Genomic DNA, 22,815 nt, shown 5'->3' on the forward strand with positions numbered 1-22,815 from the left:
TAGATAAGAATTTCAAGAAATTTTAGAATGCTTCCCTTTTCAAACTAAATGATTGCCATTACTAGTAACACAAGATTGTTATAATTTTGACAATAAAACGTGTTTTTTTAGCCTGACTTTTTTGGGAGAATTTCCAAGATTTTTAGACCATTTTTTCGGGAGTAATGTATCTATATAATCTAGGCCTACAATTACTACAACGAGAAACAAGCATTTATCACAACATTTTGTAAGAAAATCAATTGCTTTATATCTGCTTCGAAACTTGGCGAAAAAATATTGTCTAAGCTGTCTGCGCACAACTTTTGATGATGCGGCAAGAACTCAATCCTTGAACGTAGTCTAAAGGCCCTGTCACACGTAAGTTTTTTTTCTCTTGCGACCTGTCTCGCAAAAAAATTGTTGCAGGTCGCACGCGCATTTTTTTGCGTGTGACACCCCCTTTGCAACTTGTTTTGCATTTCTTAAAGTCGCATGAAAAGTAGAACGCTCTTCTACTTTCTGCAACAAATTGTTCAGCCTGCTAGCTGGCTCTCATCGTGGGTTATTCGGAAATTTTCGAATATTGGGAACCCTGTGCGCGCGCGAAGGCCGGGGAGCCGGCTAGCAGGCTACAAATTGTGTCAAGTCGCAGAATAAACTTTACGTGTGACAGGGCGCGTGCGACCTGCAACAATTTTTTTTGCGAGACAAGTTGCAGCCGAAAAATCTACGTGTGACAGGGCCTTTTAAAATAAACATAAAAAATACTGACTCTCCAAGACTGGCACTCTCCAAGACTGGCATTTTACTGTCGAATCCGTTGTATCGCGACCCGCGTTTTCAAAACATCAATTTGTTTTTGTCTTTTGTGATTTTCTGTTCCGCCAGTCAAATTATTCTAACCCAATTAGATTCTTACCATCACTCGCCTAGTGCAGTTGCCTGGCTTTCTGTCGCGACACTGTCTGGTTTTTGTCCAAAGGATAGCCAGGGAAGTGCACAAAGCGAGACTGATTGGATCAGAAGGTTTTACTGATGGAACAGAAAACCAAAACAAATCATGTTTTGAAAACGCGGGTCGCGATACAACGGATTCTACAGTAAAGGCGAATACCAATTGACTCAGAGAAAAAAATATCTTTGGGTAATTATCATATCAAGGCTTAAAGATTACGATTATTGACTCTGTTGGTGGTTTTATGCTACTTTACCTCGAAGAATCAGCTGTCTCAACCATAAATTGGCGCCCTATCTATTATTACATTGTTGTTCAGGGAAATCAATTTGCTCATGTTGGATGCTTCACTGCTACCAGAAATAATTTAACTGATACCAGACCGATGTGGAATAATCATAGGGATATATATTATTCTACATGCGATTCAGTCTAGAAAACCTAAAAACATTTTTAATATAATTTTCTGCGACCGGGTTAAAATTGGTGTTAACCACATCCTGTTATTCATCAGGGCTAAGGGAACTCCCCTGGGGAAGGAGGAATGTGTTATGTGCCTTCGAGACGATTTCTGGGACGAACTATTGAATATACGTAGGGTGTGGTTATTCTGATGGTCATTGACATTTATCATTTCTCATAATCAACGCTCCTGTATAAATTTTCGTTCTTAGTAGTTGTTGCTTTGAGAGCTTTTTTGTTTTTTAAGTGTCATAAAAAGGTTAAAATATATATTCGATAAAATCAGCATTGAGGATATTTACTGCATTTGTTAACTTTTCAAAATTTCGTCTTGGTCTCAGGTGCACATTGGCGAAGATTTTCAAGTTTAAAAACTTGTCAACAACAATCATAGGGCTGCATAAAATTCTTACAAATTTTGTTGCAAGCAAACACGTCATCGATCATTCATCGGGTATTTAGGATAAGTACTTGTATTTAATATGAGATTACACAATAATCATGATAACAAAGTCCCTTTCCTTTTTATCAGAACTCTCTGTTGTTTAGAGCGCTCTTACTCCACATTGGAACGCCATGTTCGGTGCATAGAATTCAAGGTACATGTCACGCTAGTCACGCTCGCCAACCCTCCCGGCCCTTTAAAACAAGTTTATAAAACAGAGAAATAAATATTCCTTCTATAGAATACTTAATTTATTTAAAATAAACAAAAAACATGCGCCCCGTTCCCTTACACATCAGATAATTTCATTAAAATCAGCTTAGATAAAAGTTGTTGTTTTGTTTGAGAAGACGAAACAGAGGTCCCATTAGTCAATTTTCTTCCATAGCTGTCATCTGTAACTACACGCAAATAGAGGCGAAAAACGAACCTTTAGGCGATATCTGTTCATCAGTGTTCACTCCATGGTTTAATTTAAATAGTTTAAGATTCATCTGCGTCTCTTAGAATATTCACTTGTCTTTCATGTGGAGTTGGGTGGAGGATTCTTTTAGCTTCGATGTACAGCTTGCCGTCTTTACCCAATCGAGAAACAAGCGAATCCATGTCGACATCTTTTGGCAGCACAAAATGCCGGTTAAAATGGCGCGAGGTAAAGTGACCGTGCTCCTCTTTTTCTTTCTTTGCTCGCACGGACAGCTCGTTCCCATAAACTTTAACCACGATGTCATCGGGCGAGAAGCTGCTAACATCCAGCGTCACTGTGAATCTTTTGTCGTCGATCTTTGCAATGTCGCCGGCTGAACCAGTCGAAGCTCCAACCAGTGACACTTCAGTCTCCTGGGGCTCTGCTTTCAGGGCTTCAATGTGCAGAAGACCGTCCCCAGTAATGCGTGAAGAAACAGTCGATACGTCGACGCCATCGGGAAGATTATAGCTTCTGTGAAATTCACTTGTTTCGTATCCGTGCTCCCCTTCGCTTTTGTGCTTTCCATCGATCTTAATCCTTCCGTGTTCCACCTTCAGAGAGATTTCCTCGGGTCTGTAGTTTTTCACGTCTAGAGTAGCGATTTCCACCTTGTCTCCTTCCATCTCTGTATTTGCCGCTAAGGAACAGTTCCTCGTCTCACCGAGCTGTTCGAGTCGAGTGGTTGCCTGGTGTTTCAAGTCCTTGGGGGAGCACCGCCTTGCTCGCTAAAGACCATTCATGCCTAAAAATGAGCAAATATCAATCACTGTGTGATATCAATACCAGACTGTTTTAAATTCCACCAAAAGGTTCGCTAATTTTGACCTAGCGAGCTTCTAAGTGCCTCTTTGCATTGTATATCAACGTCTCACGGTCGCCTTTGGCCTTTTGAGAGTTATAAAGAAAATTTTAATGGAAGATGCCGTAGTTTCGTTTTTGTAAAAGGTGTCACAAAAAATATGTTTTTTTCAGTCTCATCAATCACAATTTACCGAAGGATTTGGGGTATTTGTTGAACTTCTATGTTATTAATCTTTACGAGATGGCTAAACCACAGCCTTATGATAACAGAAACTCGGATTTGCCTTTCGAGATTTTGGGGTTAATTCTTTAGGGTTTTTGACTGATAAGTCCATAAAGTGCTATTGTAACCCGTTATAATTTTTATAGTAGTCTGAAGATGTTTGATTCAGTAGACGGAATCTTTTTACAAATTTCTCAATGTGGCAGTCGACCTTTTACCGTCTGGAAGCATCGTTGCATTTCCTAGATCTCGATAAACCATCATTCACTTTGTCAATTATCTTATGAAAGGAATTCCTCACGGCATAATAAAAACCTAAAAACCTCAATTATAAACACTTATAGTGTTGTATATTATTGCTTTCCATTTTTATTAGAGCTATCTATACTGGAAAACCCTTTATTTTGTGCTATATTGTGAGTACACTAAGATTTTATCTCGGGTGAAAATGTCCACGCATTGAATAGCAAAGATATTGCTCCCGAGATATCGCGGACGTCGAAATGGGCGATTTCAAGTTTCTCGACAGTGAAAATAGGGCCAAATCTCGTTTCACGAAAATACCCTTTACCACCCTGTAGAATGCTGCTATCTTCTGGAACGACCTCGTGAAGCTGATTCTGTCCTGCAAAAAAGCGAACTTGAAAGGATAGTTATCGCAGTGATGTCGTACTGATAATTATGGTATTGCGATAGCTATCTACCTAGGACTCTCCCTTCTCTCCCATCAAGGTTCATACAAAACACAGACACATGCCTGGAGGCTTATGATGTCCATCGGACGCTCAGCCGGTTAATGGTTTAAATCAAAGGCCTAATGCGCTCTCACAATTTGCTTTGTCTAATCGTAAAATGATTTTCGTTTTTATCTAGCAGCAGCTAACATGACATGTAAAAAGAATCATTGATATTATTGCTGCCCTATTTTATGTAAGAGATTTTTTTCTTTCATATTTTTATATTTCATATTAATAGTGTGAATAGAATATATGAATCAAAACGTAACTCCTGTCATATTCCTTTTAAGTGTAATTCTTTTTGTTTGCAAATATTTCTGATAATAACATACCTATCAACCTCCGAAAATCTCAAGGCTTGAGATTTTTTTGGGGGAGGGGTGGGGTATATGCATTTTTTTTGGGAGGGGTGGGTTTAACTTTGCAGGCGTTTGCCGTATAAAAAGCTCTCGCGAACAAATCCACTTATAGATCTCACGAGGGTGTTAGATAAATTGCGCTACGCAAGGGAATTATTGTTTTAAATATTTTAATAGAAAATAGGCAAAATTACGATTTTCTATAAAATAATTTTTCGAAAGCGATAAAAATCGCTAAAAAGCGGGAGATTTGGTGTTCAACGCGAGAGAGCGGGAGAAGGGGTCCAAAATCTTGAGACTCCCGCCTAATGCGGGAGAGTTGACAGTGTAATAATCTTCAAACAAAACGATTTTCGTCGTTTTAACTTCTCTGATTTTCCCGGTGTCACTATTCAATCATCTTGCTTCCACTATGTTTTTTATTGGCTGGGAGATCAATTTCTTGAACGCTGATTGGATGCTATTTTGGCGCGCACTAAAACGGCTTCCCAGTTCTGTTATAATCGTTAAAGAAACTTTTCCTCAATACAAATAAGAAAAATACATCTACAAATCAAGACTTATCTATCTAGCTCAGGTAAGAACGACCTTGATGACTCGTGTATACACAGTTGTGTTGGTAAAACTATGGATCATTTGAGAATTTATTTGCTATTTATTGGCAAATGTGTGAGGAAAAGCAAAAAGCATTTCACAATCATCCTTGCAAAATCTTTTTTCTCTTTTTTTCTCCTGTCTATGCTGTTTTTGTCCAAAATATTATGGTAAATACCTAAAAACGTCAAAATGTCTCTCTTTCTTTCTCATATAAAGCCAATAGTGGTCTGTTTCTGTTTGGTAATGATACTAATCTAATTATTTGTTTCCCTCTACGTTTGTTCTCATGTTTTAAGAAAATTAGAAAATTGAAATAACAACGAACGATTTTTTTTCTGATTCAGGTGAACTATTAATGCCCAAAAGCCATGATGTGAGACTGTATGAAGACATGGATGATGAGCAGCATATTTAGCAAAATATTTAGCTTTCCTTTCTTTCCTTTAAAATATATTTTTCCTTTTCATTCAATCTGCATTCTTCCCCTTTGAAAAATATTTTTGATATTTGGTTGATACTGCCCAAAAGTTTTAGCAATTAAAATAAACAAAATTGATTTCTTTTTCCTTTTTTTTTTTTTTGAGTAGCAATGATTTGATTTGCTATTCAGCATCCTTTGTGCATTTAAGATATTATAAAATAGATACATTAAAGTCATATCTGCTATTGGGTAAAATTGCTGTTTACCATTCCCATTTACCCAAAGAGACTCCCACAAAAACAGAAGGGGATGATCGATCTCAACCTTAAGGGATAACACTTTGGGTGTGGTCAGCAATTTTTCTAAGCATTTTGAACACTCCTTAATTAAAAGCAGTTAGCATAATTTCATACCTTAAGATAGGACAAACAACACCATCTGACTATTTTAGAAGCCCTTCCCCTCCCTAATGGTGCTGTCAAATGTGATTTCTCTTTTCTTATCTATGCTAACTTTGTCTGGGTTAACTGGGAGGTTAACATTGAAGAATGATATAACTGTGCTGTTAGACTGAAGTAGGAAAAGGATAGTGAATTGAAATATTTGTATTCACAAAGATTTGTAGTTGCATCTTCCAGTAATTTGGTACCTGTATTGTATAATGCGCACCCTTGTATAATGTGCACCCTTGTATAATGTGCACCCTTGTATAATGTGCACCCTTGTATAATGCGCACCCTTGTATAATGTGCATCCTTGTATAATGTGCACCCTTGTATAATGTGCACCCTTGTATAATGCGCACCCTAAATGTGTATCCATACAGTACACGAAAGACCGCGCCTAAGTGTATAATTCTCACGTGTGTATAAAGCGCTCGCGTGAAAAACGCGCGCTTTGTAACTTTGTTTGACGTTAGTTGAGCGGCTGGATTCTACAAGCCGTCGTCTCAAAAACTGCTCTAAGGGCATAAAGCATATTTTCAGATTCGATAAATTGAAGTTCGCCGTAAATGTTTCTTTTAGTATTTCATGCATTAAATAAAAATGTCAAGCTTGATCATCGAATAGAACTATTGCAACACATAGTTTTCAGTAAATGTCTCAGCGTGTGTATGTGATAAGCGTATATAACGCTTACGTCCACAACTGACCGTAAAACTTTGCGTTTTCCTCGTTATAGTTTGATGGAGAACGTTTTAAATCTATCAGAGAAGTTTTCCTCCGGCGCCGTCTTCATCAAAGTCATTTTTAAAAAGGGAATTGGATATTTACCAAGAACCCATTTTTGTGTCGATAGTAACCGTAACCCCACTACATCAAACAAATGAGCCACGCGCAAACACGTGTAAGAAACTAGTTGTTTGTTTTTCAATATAACGTAACCTAAAACCTAAAACATGTTGATATTTGATAAGAACCAAACGATGAAGAATGTTAAATAGAAAGGCGCAAAAGGCATGGCGACAAAATAACTCATTCTATTATATACATAGCGAGATTTACGCGCCAAAAACCATTTTGATAAAACTAGTCTCTTCGCGCTAGAGAAGCCAACTGATTCGTCGTACGATTTTTTCCACTAGTGAAAAGCGCTCGAAACTCCTTGGTGTGTCTTAGTTCGCTCGCCATTCCTTTTTTCTTTAGTAAGATGGCTTCAAATCAGTCGACTACCCGTTTTCAGAGCCTAGATTCGTCAATAGAAGAGTTCATAGACGGACAGGAAAACGAAATTACAAAGAAGACAATAGATTTGCTACTCTCAATGACACTGTAGAGGATTATGTAGAAAGTCTTGAAAACAAGAATACAAAGGGAAAAACCGAGCGAGATGTAAGGCTGTTAAAACGCTACCTAACATCAGTCTCGTGCGTAACATAAGCGAGACAGATACATTTCAATGTAAATTTCTGTCTGTCTTCAACTGAACAGACGAACAGCACAAACCTAGGAGCCTCTGCAACCAAGTCTAATTAAATGTTATGTAATAAGCTTATTATAAATTTCTCAGTATGTATACAATAAACAAAATACAGCATGGAAAGTGGTTTGTACAGTTTTTATTCACTCGTTTATTCACTCGGCTTCCTTGCCGACCGTGCAAATTTTCCTTTGAAAGAAAAAAAAAATAAAGATATGTTTTATATCTGAAAGTTCTTTTCGCTTATTTTAAATCTCGGTATGTATATAATAAATAAGTCGCTGCGCTCGTTCGTTTGTTTTACACAACTCGTGAATAAAAATCGTACGCGCTCACCAACCGTGAAATAACCTATGAATATATAGTCAAATTTGTTGTTGCGCGACCTGTCAGAATCCAAAACTCGTTTGGGAATAACGCGTAGTCAATCAAACCAAAAAATCAAAACCAGAAAAACCGCCCTCAAAGCTTGTGTCTGAATATGCGCTAATCCCAAACGAGACATGGATTTTGGATTCGCCAAGGTCGCGCAACAACGAATTTAGCTGTAAGAGGCGGAATACCCACAGCAAACATGCTATTTGTCAAACAAATCAAAGCAAAGACAAACTTATTCAAGACAAATGAGTGTGAAAAATAGGTTGAAATTTGTAAATTTTAAACTGAAAAACAAAGTTCTTTAAAAAATATAAATTCCTTAAACGCTTGTGTGAACTGTAGTTCCCAATCACTAACAAATGTGTAGTGCCAAAAACAAAATACTTGATATAGAACGTTTCATTGTAAAACACTTTAAGCATAAACTAGTTACAAGTCCTGAAGGTGTTTTTTTTTTTTTTTTTTTTTTTTGCTGCTGTTATGATTATTCCTTATTTTTAATCGCCTTTAATCATCAAAAAGAGACTTTGACGGGTTTCCGTGGTCACGAGAGATGATAGTGGGTTATTTACTCCTTGCTTTAAGAGTTAAGTCTCATTCTTTCCAGCTTGGAGCCACGAACAAGGTAAGTTTTGGATGAGTTTTAAACACCACAGGACGTCAGAACCCCCTTCCGCTTTACCTTCTCACCAATAGCGTAAAACCAAACGAAATAAAAATCCCTTTGAATTAATTTAAGCATTTGCTTAATTCTTATAATAGATTTCACGGCCCAACACAGATTACTATTTTGGCACGATTTTGCGACGTCACAAACGATGTGATTTGTGAAACTACAAAAAACCTGTTTCGCTTTATCGCTCGAGCATTAACTGTTAAATATTACGTAAATAGTATCTTGTAAATTTATAGCAAAATTCTCCATGCTATTTCAACAGCATTTGTTCATAATTGGCTTCCAACCCGTGAACAGTATTTTTTTAGTATATCAAACTTGTTTAAGAGAAAATATGTTTTACCGAAATCATCACTTTCGATAAATCACGAATGTGAGGTAAATGGATTGCTTTTTATTTTAAAACTCGGTACACAGTTGCGTACTTTTTTATTTGAAAGAATAATAACAGCTGCGTCCTGACGCAGTAATAGTTAGTACTACTAACTTTGAAACAACTGATCCGTCAAAGATTCATTTAACAAATTTCCTATTGTTTCCGTGGCATGTACTCTTACTCCACAATATTCGTCACCTCATGTACAAAATGTTGTGAACTTTACGAGACCGTATATACCACGGAAAATTATGGGATATATATACCACGGTATATACCACGGAAAATTTGTTTTCGGCTCCTGCCGTGCCGAATCTAATTATTTGGATTCGGTACATGAACAAGTTCAACTAACCACCAGTCGTGCTTTTAGTACGACTTTTAGTACTACTAACTACAGTGTCGTATTATCCATGAGTTGTATTCAATGCAAATGTATGCAAATGAAGGGGAAACAATCGACACGATTCATTTGCATACATTTGCATTGAATACGGCTCATGCATAATACGACGTTTGAACTTAGCCTTACAGATTCCATTTGGTCAAGACTTATAAATGATCTTAATTATTTTTAAGACCCTTGGGCGTATCTAATTGGTATGCAACTAGGCGGTCTTTGTGCTTGCAATTATAGCATAGAATCATAGCAACAGGCTGAGAGTGATATAATCACTATTTTTTGTTTATTTTGATGAGACTGACGAAGTTGCGGGCCAACCAAAGCACTGAGCATTTGTTGGCCACATAACCTCCATAAACCGTCACCGAAGGATCCAGGTGAAGATGGTGTGTACTGCTTTCCGGATTGGTCTTCGAGTGCTGTTTCTAGTATCTCTGATAAAAGTTGCTCTACTGCTCTTCTTGTATAACAAATACAGTGAAATGGGAACCATCAAGGTGAGAGCGAAGCAGAAGAGTAATTAGGGGTGTGTGCAAAATGCGTACAGCTCCCCCCCCCCCCCCCCCCCCACACACACACACCCGACAAACAGATATCTAGCCTGCGTAGCTAGTCTAAAGGGTTTGGAAAGAAGAGAGGCAGGGGCGAGGCGAGGCGCGCGCGCTAGGAAGAGGTAAGGATTTTTTTTTAAAGTAACCGCATATAAACAAGCACAATCACATAAAAAAAAAATCTCTAAGCGTAAAGAAGCACAATCCCATAAAAATTATCTCTAAGCGCAGAGAAGCACAATCCCATAAAAATTATCACTTAGCGTAAACTAGAACAACTAGGAAAAGCATGGATAACTAAAGGAATACAAAAAAACTTCTATAACAATTAAAAAATAAGCTATGTTATTCAAGATAGCAAATGTTATGAACAGTCGCTTTGCCTTCGTTGGGCGTCAACTTGCATACAAATTGCCTCCATCAAATAAGCAGGACATGAGTTTCTACCGACTGCTACCTCTCCTATCGAGTCCTTTTTATCTGTGTATTCCGTCCAGTACACCATCCTATGTGCAATTGGAGTTCCTTTCTATCCCTTACAGTAACTCATATTGTCTTTATTCGTGTCTATTCCTGTCTGACGCACTTACTAAAAAGGAGTCAGCGATATTCTAAGTCAGCCCCTCGCGAATGAGGCAGGTATGTCGACACCCCCCCCCCCCCCCCCCCAGAAAAAAAAAAAAAAAAAACAGCTCGCGCGCTACATTCGCTCCATCGTGTTCTCGCAAGCGGGGTCTATCCTTCATCTGCCCCAGCCCTTTGTGCTTGCTACGCAGACTAACCTGCGTTTTTGATTTATTTATTCAGGATTCTGAGACCTTTGTAGAGCCCACAAATGAAATAATGCCCACAAATGTACCAAGAGGTACCAAGTGGTCCAGAATTTCGGGTTGGGTAGTGGGGTGGAAGGGGAGGAGAATTTTCCGATAGCTCTGGGGGGCGCTGTTAAAGACACGTCTACAACGTGCATTAAGGATATTCAGCTAAAAATATACTTTCAATTAATTTTGGTCCACTGGGTTCGTCTATATGACTGTAAAATTCAGAAAAATTGCAGAACTAATATACCAATTCTTAAGACATCTGATAAGAGCAGAGTAACTGTGTAATATTCATGAGAGTCTTTTAAGATTCTTATAAAATTCTGCTTTGATACCCACACTTGTAGTAAATCCGCCATTTCTGATAGTTACAACATTCATAAACTTAGAGAACTAGTTACTCCTCGTACTACCTTTCAATGGTGTAAGTCAACATATTTCTGCTATGATGCCAAGTTCAAAACGGATTTCACATAAACAGACAATTGGGAGATTTGTAAATCGTTATGGTCACTATTATGCAGTCATCGACGAAGGCAGGGTATTCGAAGCGTGCTTGGCTTTTAGGCAGTACCTGAATCTCTACATGACATTGTATATTTATTACATTTGTGGGCAAATTCTTATTACAATTGTGGGTTTATTACATTTGTGGGCAACTTCTTATTACAATTGTGGGTTTATTACATTTGTGAGCAACTTTTTTTAACTTATGGGGCATTTATTACCCATATGAAGAAAACGTTGTCGTTTTGAGGGACTGGTACCGAGGAATCTAAGTTTCATCTCAGATACTTTCTCCATTGACCAAAAAAGATCACAGTCACTCTTTTTCTCTTCTGATTACAAATCATTAAAGCCGCATTGTCACCAGTTTACTTCCGGAGGTCCGACGGAAACCTCAACCGTTAAAAGACAAAAGAATATATTAGAATCCGAGATATTTAACAGGCCGTCCGCTCTAAATTATCAATCACATCCTCTAAGAAACTTCCAATAGACACACTGCTTTCAATATTTTGAAATATTTTTGCGTTTTCCTTTAAAAATCATCGGATATTGTTACGTAATCGACCGGAAGTAAACTAGTGACAATGCGCCTTTAAGTTTACGAAGCACCTGCGGTGTGGCAACCTTAAAAATGACAAGAATCTTACAGTTTTTCCAAATAAGGAATATATTTGTTTCCTTGTATGGAAGTGACCGCGTTTGGAAAAATGACAATTTTTGGCTAAATTTTCTTGATATGTTTGTGGGTTCTACACTTGTCTTTACTTCAAATATTGAATTTCAAAGCAAATCAGCCAGCCCCTCTTAGTAGTAAGAAATTCAACGAAAACAGCCCTAAAATATAGATCAGGACATTTCTTTCGTTGATTGATAATACAACGAGTAACTTACTGGCGCTTCAAGCATGGCGTTCGGTCATACTTTTGTGTGTGTGTCATGGGGAAGGGGGGGGGGGGGGGGGGGGGCTGGCGGAGGGGTGGTGGATGATCACAAGAAGGGGCGCTTATTGGATAATTTTGAAGCTAAAGGGTGCGTTTATTCGAAGCGGGGTGTTTGTTGGTAGCTTGGTGCTAATATGAGCAATAACGTTATATACTCTTTTATCGTCATCATACTGTAATTTTAACAACTTCCGACTTGGGGACCCACCCCCCCCCTTCCCTCCATCCCCCCTCCCCCCTCCTCCCCTTTCCCTCCAGACCTTTCAACATCTATCAGATGACAGCTGATGATCAGTATATCTGTTTGTTCTTGTTACCAGGGTGACCAAATACCAGATCCCATAATCAACGCTAGCCTACTCCCTATCGAATCAGTGCTACCTGGTTATGTAGTGGTACGTATATCAACTCGTATACGCTGTTTCACCCACGGGAGATATGTTTCTGTACAAGCGTTTCTTAACAAAATTGGAAAGCAAGTATGCAAAAGTACCACAAAGAATGGGGTTATGAAGAGTCATTTAAGTTATGTATATTATGATTTGAGCATGAGCAAATCCGAACTTTGCGAAGCCTTAATCGTCCGAGTAACGGGATGAAAACCTATCTTCATGAGTCTATATCGAGGGGGGCGTAAGGGTTTGCGGTGATGCGGTTTTGCCTTAACTCTGGCGCGTTTTTTCGGTTTTACGTATTTAATTCCACGGTATTGTGGTTTCTCTATACTGCGAGGTTTACGGTTATTGACTTTTTGACGGTTTTGGCGTTTTTCTGTGCGGTTTCTGTGGGTTATTCTGCGCGGTTTTCCAGTATTCGTATCCCCAATTTTTTCAGGTACCAGGAGTTGATTTACCAGGAATTACGGCTACCAGTCCCGTAACAACGTTAGTGACATCGCCAAAGAATGTGACGGATACGGCACATCTTGCAAGGGATTCACTTACCACAGGCTGCCCAACAAGACAGGCATCTGGTCAAGGATGAAGATTTCATTTGGTGTTCCGTCAGAGAGCAAAGAAAAGAGCTTGTACATCAAGCGTAGCTACATTGACCTCTATATCAATGGTGAGATCTAGGGCTTTTGCTTGAAACTTAACCAAATAGTGGAAGCACTCTTCAGTAGTAATGATAATTTTTGAAATACTTCTCAAAGTTACATATGAATATGATCAATGCGTCTTGATTATAAGCTTCTGAATTCGTCTCTGAGGAGACAAGGAAACAGGAGCCAATAAGACATTACCCCCTCCTCAGTCCTAAAACCTTCTCGATTTTCCTCGCACCTTAATAAAAGGTTTTGTGAAGTGAGCCAAAAGGTGGCGCTTTATGATTAAATCAAACTTTAACTAAGAAACAGGCGTAGTAGAGAATGCAGGTTTGTGTGATGTGTACTTTGATTCATGCACCTTAAAACTGGCTAACTGTCTTTTTCAATGTGGCCGTCGCATAGCAAAGTATACTTTTACAAACAGCTTATTTCTTTTTCTTCAGCTTTTGTTCAATGTGGCCATGGTAGCGAACGTCGCATAGCAAAGTATACTTTTACAAACAGCTTATTTCTACAGCTTTTGTTCAATGTGACCACGGTAGCTCGCGTCGCATAGCAAAATATACGTGTACCAACAGCTTATTTCTTTTTTAGCTCTTAAAACCGACTTGACATGCGCGGTACCGCTGACCAACCTGACTGCTGGAAACGGCGGCTGTAAACTCCCAAAACTCCAAAAGTACTATGAGGAGATAATGCACCTTGTAAAGAGGCTGCCACCAATCACCTGTGACGTCAATCATCTGCACACCAAACTTGAGCATGGCGTCCTGCAAATGAGAGAGAATGCGACAAAAGGTGAGTTTGGTAAGGAAGGATGGGTGTCGGGAAAGATTTTTTGCAAACTGTTAGGGAATAGTTAAGGCACATTTTACTCACGTGACTAAAGGGTGATTCCTGGAATGTTAATCACATTCAGGGATAATCACATCTTTCAGTGCCGATCTCCAGGGTTAAAAACCCTTTGTTCAGGTTTTTTTGCTGTTATTCAAAAACTTCAAGAAGTTTCCCTCCGTGTGAAGGGAGCGGAGCTCTTTCACACAATTCACAGCGGAGATCTTTCACAAAAATCACACAATTTACGAGCAAATTGCATCACGGAGAATGGCTTGCAAGCATCCAGTTTTACCTACAAGCTATGGAGTTACATTTTTGTATCGAACTTGACCCATTTAGTTGATAGAGCTTGTTATCATTTCGATTGCTTAAAGCGGCATTGGCGCCAGTTTACTTCCGGGGGTCCGACTTAAACCTCAACCGACACACAGAATCCATCTGTCACTAGCCCCTTTTGCTAAGAATTGCACAGATTCTAATTACATAAATGCCAGTTTTATAGATGTGCATACGAAAATAGGAAATAGCCTGAGCCATAGTCAACACGTTCTAAATTATCAGTCACATCCTCAAAGTAACTTCCAATAGACACACTACTTTTACAATTTAGAAACATATTTAGAGTTTTCCGTTAAAAATCATCGGAGATTGTCACGTAACCGACGTGGAATAAACTGGCGACAACGCCGCTTTAAAGCAGCTTCATTTACACATGCTACTCAATTTCACATTTCGTTATTCATTATACATTTCGTTATTCTTTCAAATGTCATAGCAATACCTTTGGGTAAATTTGGAAGAGGTTTTATTAGACAATGATGGCATTATGTTCTTACCTTCATCCAGACCCTCAAGTCACTAGCCTCCACGCGCGTCCAATACGCCGCGGTAAAAACGACGATACTATCACGTACGGCCCACCATGGCACTTTAACCTGACAGCTAAGTCTCTGCAAGTCCAAGAAGACTTCTGGGAAGTCATATCCATTCTAAAGAACAAAGAAGAAAATAAAAACTTTCATCTCTCGGTGGTGGAGAAACCCGGGATTGAACGGCGCATGCTCAATAACAACGCACCGCTGAATATAATGATGATGACCTTAGACAGCACCTCTGCTGTTCACTTTGAGCGGATGTTGCCTAAGACTTATGATTTTCTCAGTCAAGAATTCGGGTCGTACGTGTTCAAGGGTTTCTCGGTCGTCGGCGACGGCACGGCGCCATACATGAGTGCTGTCTTGACAGGGAGACCCTGGGACGAGAATACCAAGCAATGGAGTGAACCAGATGGTACTGTCGATAGGTGGCCGTTTGTGTTTAAGAAGTTTGAGAAGAAAGGGTTTGTGACAATGTTCAGTGAAGACTTTTCACATCTCGGTGAGTCAACATGATTTAAGATTTTATTTCGAAAGAAAGTCCTAGCCAGTCGAAGGCGCGTCATTGCTAAGCAGACTTTTAGCTGTATCTTGCACTACACATATCGGGTTGGGAGTTACCCTTTTTTTATTGCTTGGACTAATTCATCAAACAAAGTAAGTCCCCTTTTGGCGCTTCTAGGGCCGATTTCACTGAATATGCTTTGTGGACATTTTCTTTAAAAAAAAAAAGAACAAAATCGTCAAAAGAATTACTACATTCCTTGCTTCTAAAAAATGCAGAGAATAATGTCTTGCAGTTAATTACTAAACTTTAAAATTTCATACAAAAGATCCGAACATTAACTTTGTTAATGTTTTATTGACAAAACGGCATCTTAGTCGATACTTGCATTTCGCGAAGCAACAGGTCCATCGTTTGTAGTGAGAAGAATTTCCAAGACATGTATAACCATCGGCTAAACACAAAATGGCCCAGAACGTGTTCCGAAAGGGATCCGTGCTTATGAGACGAACACATTTATTGGTTGTTGAGACAATTTTATGTGTGAATTAGAATAGAAAAATTGTCTATCCATTCACTAGATGGATCTGAGGCTAAGGATGCCCATTTGATTTGATTGGTCAATGAATAACAACTCTGGACCCCACCCTGCTTTTATCTCTAGACACGACACTGGTGGGGATGGATACACACAGTTACTTAAGGGGTTTATTTATGAGCCTAGTTTTTCTACTTAGCCTAGTTTTCCTATTTAGAATTTTTCTTACTTAGTCTTGCTTTCCTACTTAGTCTAGTTTTCCTACTTAGCCTAGTTTTCCTATTTAGAATTTTTCTTACTTAGTCTAGTTTTCCTACTTAGTCTAGTTTTCCTACTTAGCCTAGTTTTCCTATTTAGAATTTTTCTTACTTAGTCTTGCTTTCCTACTTAGGCTAGTTTTCCTACTTAGTCTAGTTTTCCTACTTAGCCTAGTTTTCCTATTTAGAATTTTTCTTACTTAGTCTTGCTTTCCTACTTAGGCTAGTTTTCCTACTTGGTCTAGTTTCCCTACGTAATCTTCTTAGGGAGCCTTGATTTATTACTGGGGGGGTGGGGTCGGCATTTTTGCAATACCCTGGGCTAAAAAACTTTGCCACCCCCCCCCCCCTCAAATCAAAGCGCAAAAATCGTTACCCCACCCCTAAGACGAGGCCTTAAAATGTGTACCCCCCATAACCACCTCCACTTTTTTATAATTCTATGTCTTTAAAACCACAGAGACTTAAAATACTGTTGAGTGTAACTGAATATAACCTATATTATAATATAGATCAGCTAGCATGGCGATTTTGTTCTGATTAATGTAAGTATGAATCTTCACTTTCTAATTTAAGAGTGGCACAGAGATAGACAATGGTGTTAGTGTTGGTGATGATGTGAGAAATGGTGCAAGTGATGGTGACGATGTGAGAAATTGTTCAAGTGATGGTGATGATTTGAGTAATGGTGCAAGTGATGGTGACGATGGTGGTTGGTGAAGCTGGTTGGGGTGGTTGGTCAAGCTTATAATAGCAGCTTAGAAGACTGCACTGGCCCATTCTGGGAATCGTTTAAATGCCCGCCATATTGCGAGCCTGTTTCGGCCGAATCAGATTAGGGCAAAGTTTTTTGCCGTAAGGGGAGGGGGGGTTGAGGAGAAATATATATGTAGCAATCCACAACTAAACATCACATTTATTTATATATAGATACGATTGGTACCTAAACAATATGGGACTAGATATACAATAGTATGAAACATTGTGAACATAATAAATTGAACAAAGACTCTCTCGCTCAATATTATATTTAAACTAGACTTTAATTCGGCAACTAAAAAATTAGACTTTCCTTCAATGATAGCCCAAAAAAATGTGTCCCCTTTAAATCGGTGCCCCATAAAACGTAGCCCCCGCCTACATATTTGCCCCACCTAGTAATAAATAACCGCGCCCGTAGCCTAGTTTTCCTACTTAGTCTAGTTTTTCTACTTAGTCTAGTTTTCCTACTTAGTCTAGTTTTTCTACTCAGCCTAGTTTTCCTACTTAGTCTAGTTTTCCTACTTAGTCTAGTTTTCCTACCTAGTCTAGTTTTTCTACTTAGTGTAGTTTTCCTACTTAGTCTAGTTTTTCTACTTAGTCTAGTTTTCCTACTTAGTATAGTTTTCCTACTTAGTCTAGTTTTTCTACTTAGCCTAGTTTTTCTACTTAGTCTAGTTTTCCTACTTAGCCTAGTTTTTCTACTTAGTCTAGTTTTCCTACTTAGTCTAGTTTTCCTACTTAGTCTAGTTTTCCTACTTAGTCTAGTTTTCCTACTTAGTCTAGTTTTTCTACTTAGTCTAGTTTTCCTACTTAGCCTAGTTTTCCTACTTAGCCTAGTTTTCCTACTTAGTCTAGTTTTTCTACTTAGTCTAGTTTTCCTACTTAGCCTAGTTTTCCTACTTAGCCTAGTTTTCCTACTTAGCCTAGTTTTCCTACTTAGCCTAGTTTTCCTACTTAGTCTAGTTTTTCTACTTAGTCTAGTTTTCCTACTTAGTATAGTTTTCCTACTTAGTCTAGTTTTTCTACTTAGCCTAGTTTTTCTACTTAGTCTAGTTTTCCTACTTAGCCTAGTTTTCCTACTTAGCCTAGTTTTCCTACTTAGTCTAGTTTTCCTACTTAGTCTAGTTTTCCTACTTAGTCTAGTTTTCCTACTTAGTCTAGTTTTTCTACTTAGTCTAGTTTTCCTACTTAGCCTAGTTTTCCTACTTAGCCTAGTTTTCCTACTTAGTCTAGTTTTTCTACTTAGTCTAGTTTTCCTACTTAGCCTAGTTTTCCTACTTAGCCTAGTTTTCCTACTTAGCCTAGTTTTCCTACTTAGTCTAGTTTTTCTACTTAGTCTAGTTTTCCTACTTAGTCTAGTTTTTCTACTTAGTCTAGTTTTCCTACTTAGCCTAGTTTTCCTACTTAGCCTAGTTTTCCTACTTAGTCTAGTTTTTCTACTTAGTCTAGCTTTCCTACTTAGTCTAGTTTTTCTACTTAGCCTAGTTTTCCTACTTAGTCTAGTTTTCCTACTTAGTCTAGTTTTTCTACTTAGCCTAGTTTTTCTACTTAGCCTAGTTTTCCTACTTAGTCTAGTTTTCCTACTTAGCCTAGTTTTCCTACTTAGTCTAGTTTTCCTCCTCAGCCTAGTTTTCCTACTTAGTCTAGTTTTCCTACTCAGCCTAGTTTTCCTACTTAGTCTAGTTTCTCTACTTAGTCTAGTTTTCCTACTTAGTCCAGTTTTCCTACTTAGCCTAGTTTTCCTACTTAGTCTAGTTTCTCTACTTAGCCTAGTTTTCCTACTTAGTCTAGTTTTTCTACTTAGCCTAGTTTTCCTACTTAGCCTAGTTTTCCTACTTAGCCTAGTTTTCCTACTTAGTCTAGTTTTTCTACTTAGTCTAGTTTTTCTACTTAGTCTAGTTTTTCTACTTAGTCTAGTTTTCCTACTTAGTCTAGTTTTTCTACTTAGCCTAGTTTTCCTACTTAGTCTAGTTTTTCTACTTAGCCTAGTTTTCCTACTTAGTCTAGTTTTTCTACTTAGTCTAGTTTTCCTACTTAGCCTAGTTTTTCTACTTAGTCTAGTTTTCCTACTTAGTCTAGTTTTTCTACTTAGCCTAGTTTTCCTACTTAGTCTAGTTTTCCTACTTAGTCTAGTTTCTCTACTTAGCCTAGTTTTCCAACTCAGCCTAGTTTTCCTACTTAGCTTTAATCACTCTTAGGCCTAGTTCGAACGTCGTATTATCATTGAGCCGAATTCAATGCAAATGCATGTAAACGAATCGAGCCGATTGTTTCATTTTCATTTGCACACATTTGCATTGAATAGGACTCATGGATAAATACGACTTTTGAACGGGTTACCTGTGGGAATTTATGGAGGAGGGAGACTAAGGAGAATAAGAGAGGAAAAGCGAGAGAATGGGGAGAGGAAAAAATAGTTCTCTTTCCCATTCCCCTTCTCCACTGCAGCGCTTCCTGTTTTTCACTTCCGTTTTTTTGCCACAGGAAACCCAAATCAGTTTTTTCTTCTTTTTTTCTTTAAGTTTAAGATGTCTGCTGAGGAGTCTAAGGACAGACGTCTCCAGGCGATTTGTTAGATTAGCAAACACTTTCAGTAATAATGACAAATAAATTATTCCATAGATTCAATCATATATATACATTTACAAATCATTTCTTTATTAATGCTACAGAAACCAATTGTTTTTTTTTTTACAAAGTTCTGCAGGATCCAATTCTACTGTTCTTAAAACTTGCAAGAAATACCGCATTGCAAGATGCAAAAGTTGATTTATACACGCGAAATTTCCTGGTGTTGCACCTTGTAGGGAAAATTGCCTCGTGTAACCTAGCCTCCTCGGCAGGCAACTCAGCATTGTAAGGAAAACAAGAGAAATAACGGGTTACCTGTGGAAAATTGGGGAGAAGGTAGACTAAGGAGAAGAAGAAGGGGAAAAATAGAGAATGGGGCGAGGAAAAAAAGAGTTCTCTTTCCCATCCCCATTCTCCACTGCAGCGCTCCCTTTTTTGCACTTCCGGTTTTTTGCCACAGGAAACCCAAATCAGTTTTTTTCTTCTTTTTTTCTTTTTCTTTGAGATGTCTGCTGAGGAGGCTAAGGACAGACGTCTCCAGGCGATTTGTTAGCTTTTTTAACGAAGTTGATTCCTATTTTTGCAGGGGCTTTCAATTATTTCGCTAATGGCTTCAAGGAGCCCCCCTCGGATCATTTCGGAAGGCCATTCTGGCTTGCCACATCTGGACTATGTTGTGGAGGACAGCCCCAGGTCAGACTTCAGTTCAACTACCTCAAGAGCTTTATTCAGGCTTACCCCGGGAGACGGAAGTTTGGTTACACTTTTCTATGTGACATCGGCCACAGAAGGGTAAATACCCTCAGTGCAGCAGACCTAGAGTTCTTAACGTTTTTAAAAACAGCAAAAGAGGAAAATCTATTCAATGAAACCTTGCTTATTATTAATTCTGATCACGGGCCACGCTTTGGAGAGATCCGATTTACTAATCAGGGGAAAATGGAAGAACGAATGCCTTTCCTTTCTGTGTATATTCCTGAGTGGTTTAAGAAAAAATTTCCCAAGCTGGCGGAAAACCTTCAAAGGAACACGAATGTGATTATTTCCCCATACGACCTCCATGCAACATTTCTTGACTTGATGGACTTTCCAAGTAATACCACTAGTAACACCTATGGCACTAGTTTATTAAGGAAGCTAGCCTTGAACAGGACCTGTGCAGATGCTCATATTGACGAGCAGTGGTGTCCGTGCTTAACATGGATTCCGGTAAGCACATCGCATCTCCAAGTCGTAAAGGCCGCACGCAAGGCCTTAGATCACATTAATGAACTTCTAGCGACGAATCCGTCTTCGAGAAAACTATGCCACCGGTTGGAACTAAAGAAGGTCATCAGCGCGCATCAAAAAATGGCAAATATGAGAGTCCAAGACAAAGCTCGTGAAGATGAGTGCAGTTATCAAATTCAATTTGAGGTCCGTCCATCAGGGGGTGTGTTTGAAGCTCTTGTCAAGTTTTTCTACAGCGGTGAGATTGAGGTACAAGGGACAATCAGCCGAATTAACATGTACGGAACACAACCGGACTGTATATTGAAGAAAGCGCCAACCATGAGAGGGTTTTGTTACTGCAAATAAGAGGTAAACAATCTATATAGGGATAAAGTGGAATTTTGCACCTTGGCAAAAACAGAGTAGCTCCGCAGACGAGCCGTGCACTTGTGCATAACGCGCGCCAGTGTAATATGCAATAATTCGCACCCGTGTAATAATGCATGTACAGCCCTTATGTATAAGGCACATCCGCGCATAATCCGTGAGCAACGTCGCTGAACATGTAAAACCAGATTGAACAACATTTTATAACCAGGTTAAATGGGTACTCAGTAAAATGTGCACCCGTGTTCTATGTATACCCAAATCCTAAAAGCACATGGAGCGCATTAATGATAATAGTTTATTTGATCGCTTCGCAGCCAGGGACTGAACAACATGACGGTCGCGCATACATCACATTAACTAATATACGAGCTGCTGGGGCAAAATTACAGAAGGGTTACAAATACGCCTTAAATAGGAAGAATACATTCACCAACAAACTTCATTGTGACAAATTTATCAAAACGGTTAGTGTTAACGATAGGCTTATGAACACTATTATATATCTACATACTACTATCTAGGTATGTGTGACACGCACCCTTGTATAACGTGCACCCTTGTATCATGTGCATCCTTGTATAATGTGGTCCCTTGTATAATACGCACCCTTGTATAATGTGCACCCTTGTATAATTTGTATCCTTGTATAATGTGCACCCTTGTATAATGTGCATCCTTGTATATGCACCCTTGTATAATGTGCACCCTTGTATAATATGCATCCTTGTATAATGTGCACCCTTGTATAATGCGCATCCTTGTATAATGTGCACCCTTGTATAATGCGCACCCCTGTATAATGTACACCCTTGTATAATGTGCAACCTTGATAATGCGCACCCTTGTATAATGTGCACCCTTGTATAATGTGCACCCTTGTATAATGTGCACCCTTGTATAATGTGCACCCTGGTATAATGTGCACCCTTGTATAATGTGCACATTTGTATAATGCGCACCCTTGTACAATGTGCACCCTTGTATAATGTACACCCTTCTATAATGTGTACCCTTGTATAATGCGCACCCTTGTATAACGCGAACCCTTGTATAATGTGCACCCTTGTATAATGTGCACCCTTGTATAATGCGCACCCTGAATGTGTATCCATACAGTACACGAAAGACCGCGCCTAAGTGTATAATGCTCACGTGTGTATTAAGCGCTCCCGTGAAAACGCGCGCTTTTCAACTTTGTTTGACGTTAGTTAAGCGGCTGGGTTCTACAAGCCTTCGTCTCAAAAACTGCCCTAAGGGCATAAAGCATATTTCCAGATTCAATAAATGTAAGTTCACCGTAAATGTTTCTTTTAGTATTTCAAGCATTAACCCATTGCCTCCTGGCTATTTTTTAGCTTAATTTACAAAAAAACAGACTGAAATCAGATACTTGCCCCCCTATTCTGAGTTTTATACAGCCCGTCAAAGTCAAACACAGCTGCACCTAGTCAGCGGTATCCAAGCTTTCCAACAGTGCTTTGCGGTCCTCACTTTTAATCCCTCGTCGTTGTGCTGAAGCATGCACAAGTTGATGGTTGCTTGTATTTTTCATAAAAAATACAGCTATGAGGATATTAGGAAAGTGTCTCAGGACATCATGAATTCTGTTGGGGCATAATTGAGTGCTTTGCGTATGGATATTTGCAAGCAAAGGATCTACCTTTTCATGATGATTTTTTCTTGTTTGGCTTTGCCTGGATGAGAAAATAATTTTCTAATGAATCACCACAGCTCTCCTAAATGCTGTCTTTTCTGAAACCAAATTGATTCCAAAATTGTTTACACTGCTATTC

The 22,815-nt window shown here is 38.8% G+C and overlaps 2 protein-coding genes across 3 annotated transcripts; one reads left to right on the plus strand and one right to left on the minus strand.

Moving 5' to 3' along the window:
* Positions 1-2,073: 2,073 nt before the first annotated feature.
* LOC5504813 (heat shock protein beta-6) lies at positions 2,074-6,727 on the minus strand. The gene is made up of 2 exons (XM_032373131.2): positions 6,605-6,727; positions 2,074-3,055 (listed from the first exon to the last, which is right to left on the minus strand). The coding sequence occupies exon 2, from the start codon at positions 2,934-2,936 to the stop codon at positions 2,328-2,330; it is 609 nt and encodes a 202-aa protein (XP_032229022.1). The 5' UTR covers positions 2,937-3,055; positions 6,605-6,727; the 3' UTR covers positions 2,074-2,327.
* Positions 6,728-8,311: 1,584 nt separating this feature from the next.
* Positions 8,312-22,324, plus strand: LOC5504802. 2 transcript variants are annotated; one of them, XM_048730403.1, is made up of 7 exons: positions 8,335-8,374; positions 9,501-9,701; positions 12,348-12,422; positions 12,862-13,092; positions 13,670-13,873; positions 14,759-15,289; positions 20,007-22,324. In XM_048730403.1, exons 4-7 carry the CDS (start codon positions 13,008-13,010, stop codon positions 20,996-20,998), a joined length of 1,812 nt encoding a protein of 603 aa, XP_048586360.1. In that variant the 5' UTR covers positions 8,335-8,374; positions 9,501-9,701; positions 12,348-12,422; positions 12,862-13,007; the 3' UTR covers positions 20,999-22,324. The 2 variants fall into 2 exon arrangements, with proteins under 2 accessions (XP_032229023.2, XP_048586360.1); XM_032373132.2 differs by having other exon boundaries at positions 8,312-9,701.
* Positions 22,325-22,815: the final 491 nt, after the last annotated feature.

Source organism: Nematostella vectensis, chromosome 7 (assembly GCF_932526225.1).
Source record: "Nematostella vectensis chromosome 7, jaNemVect1.1, whole genome shotgun sequence".
Lineage (NCBI taxonomy): Eukaryota > Metazoa > Cnidaria > Anthozoa > Actiniaria > Edwardsiidae > Nematostella > Nematostella vectensis.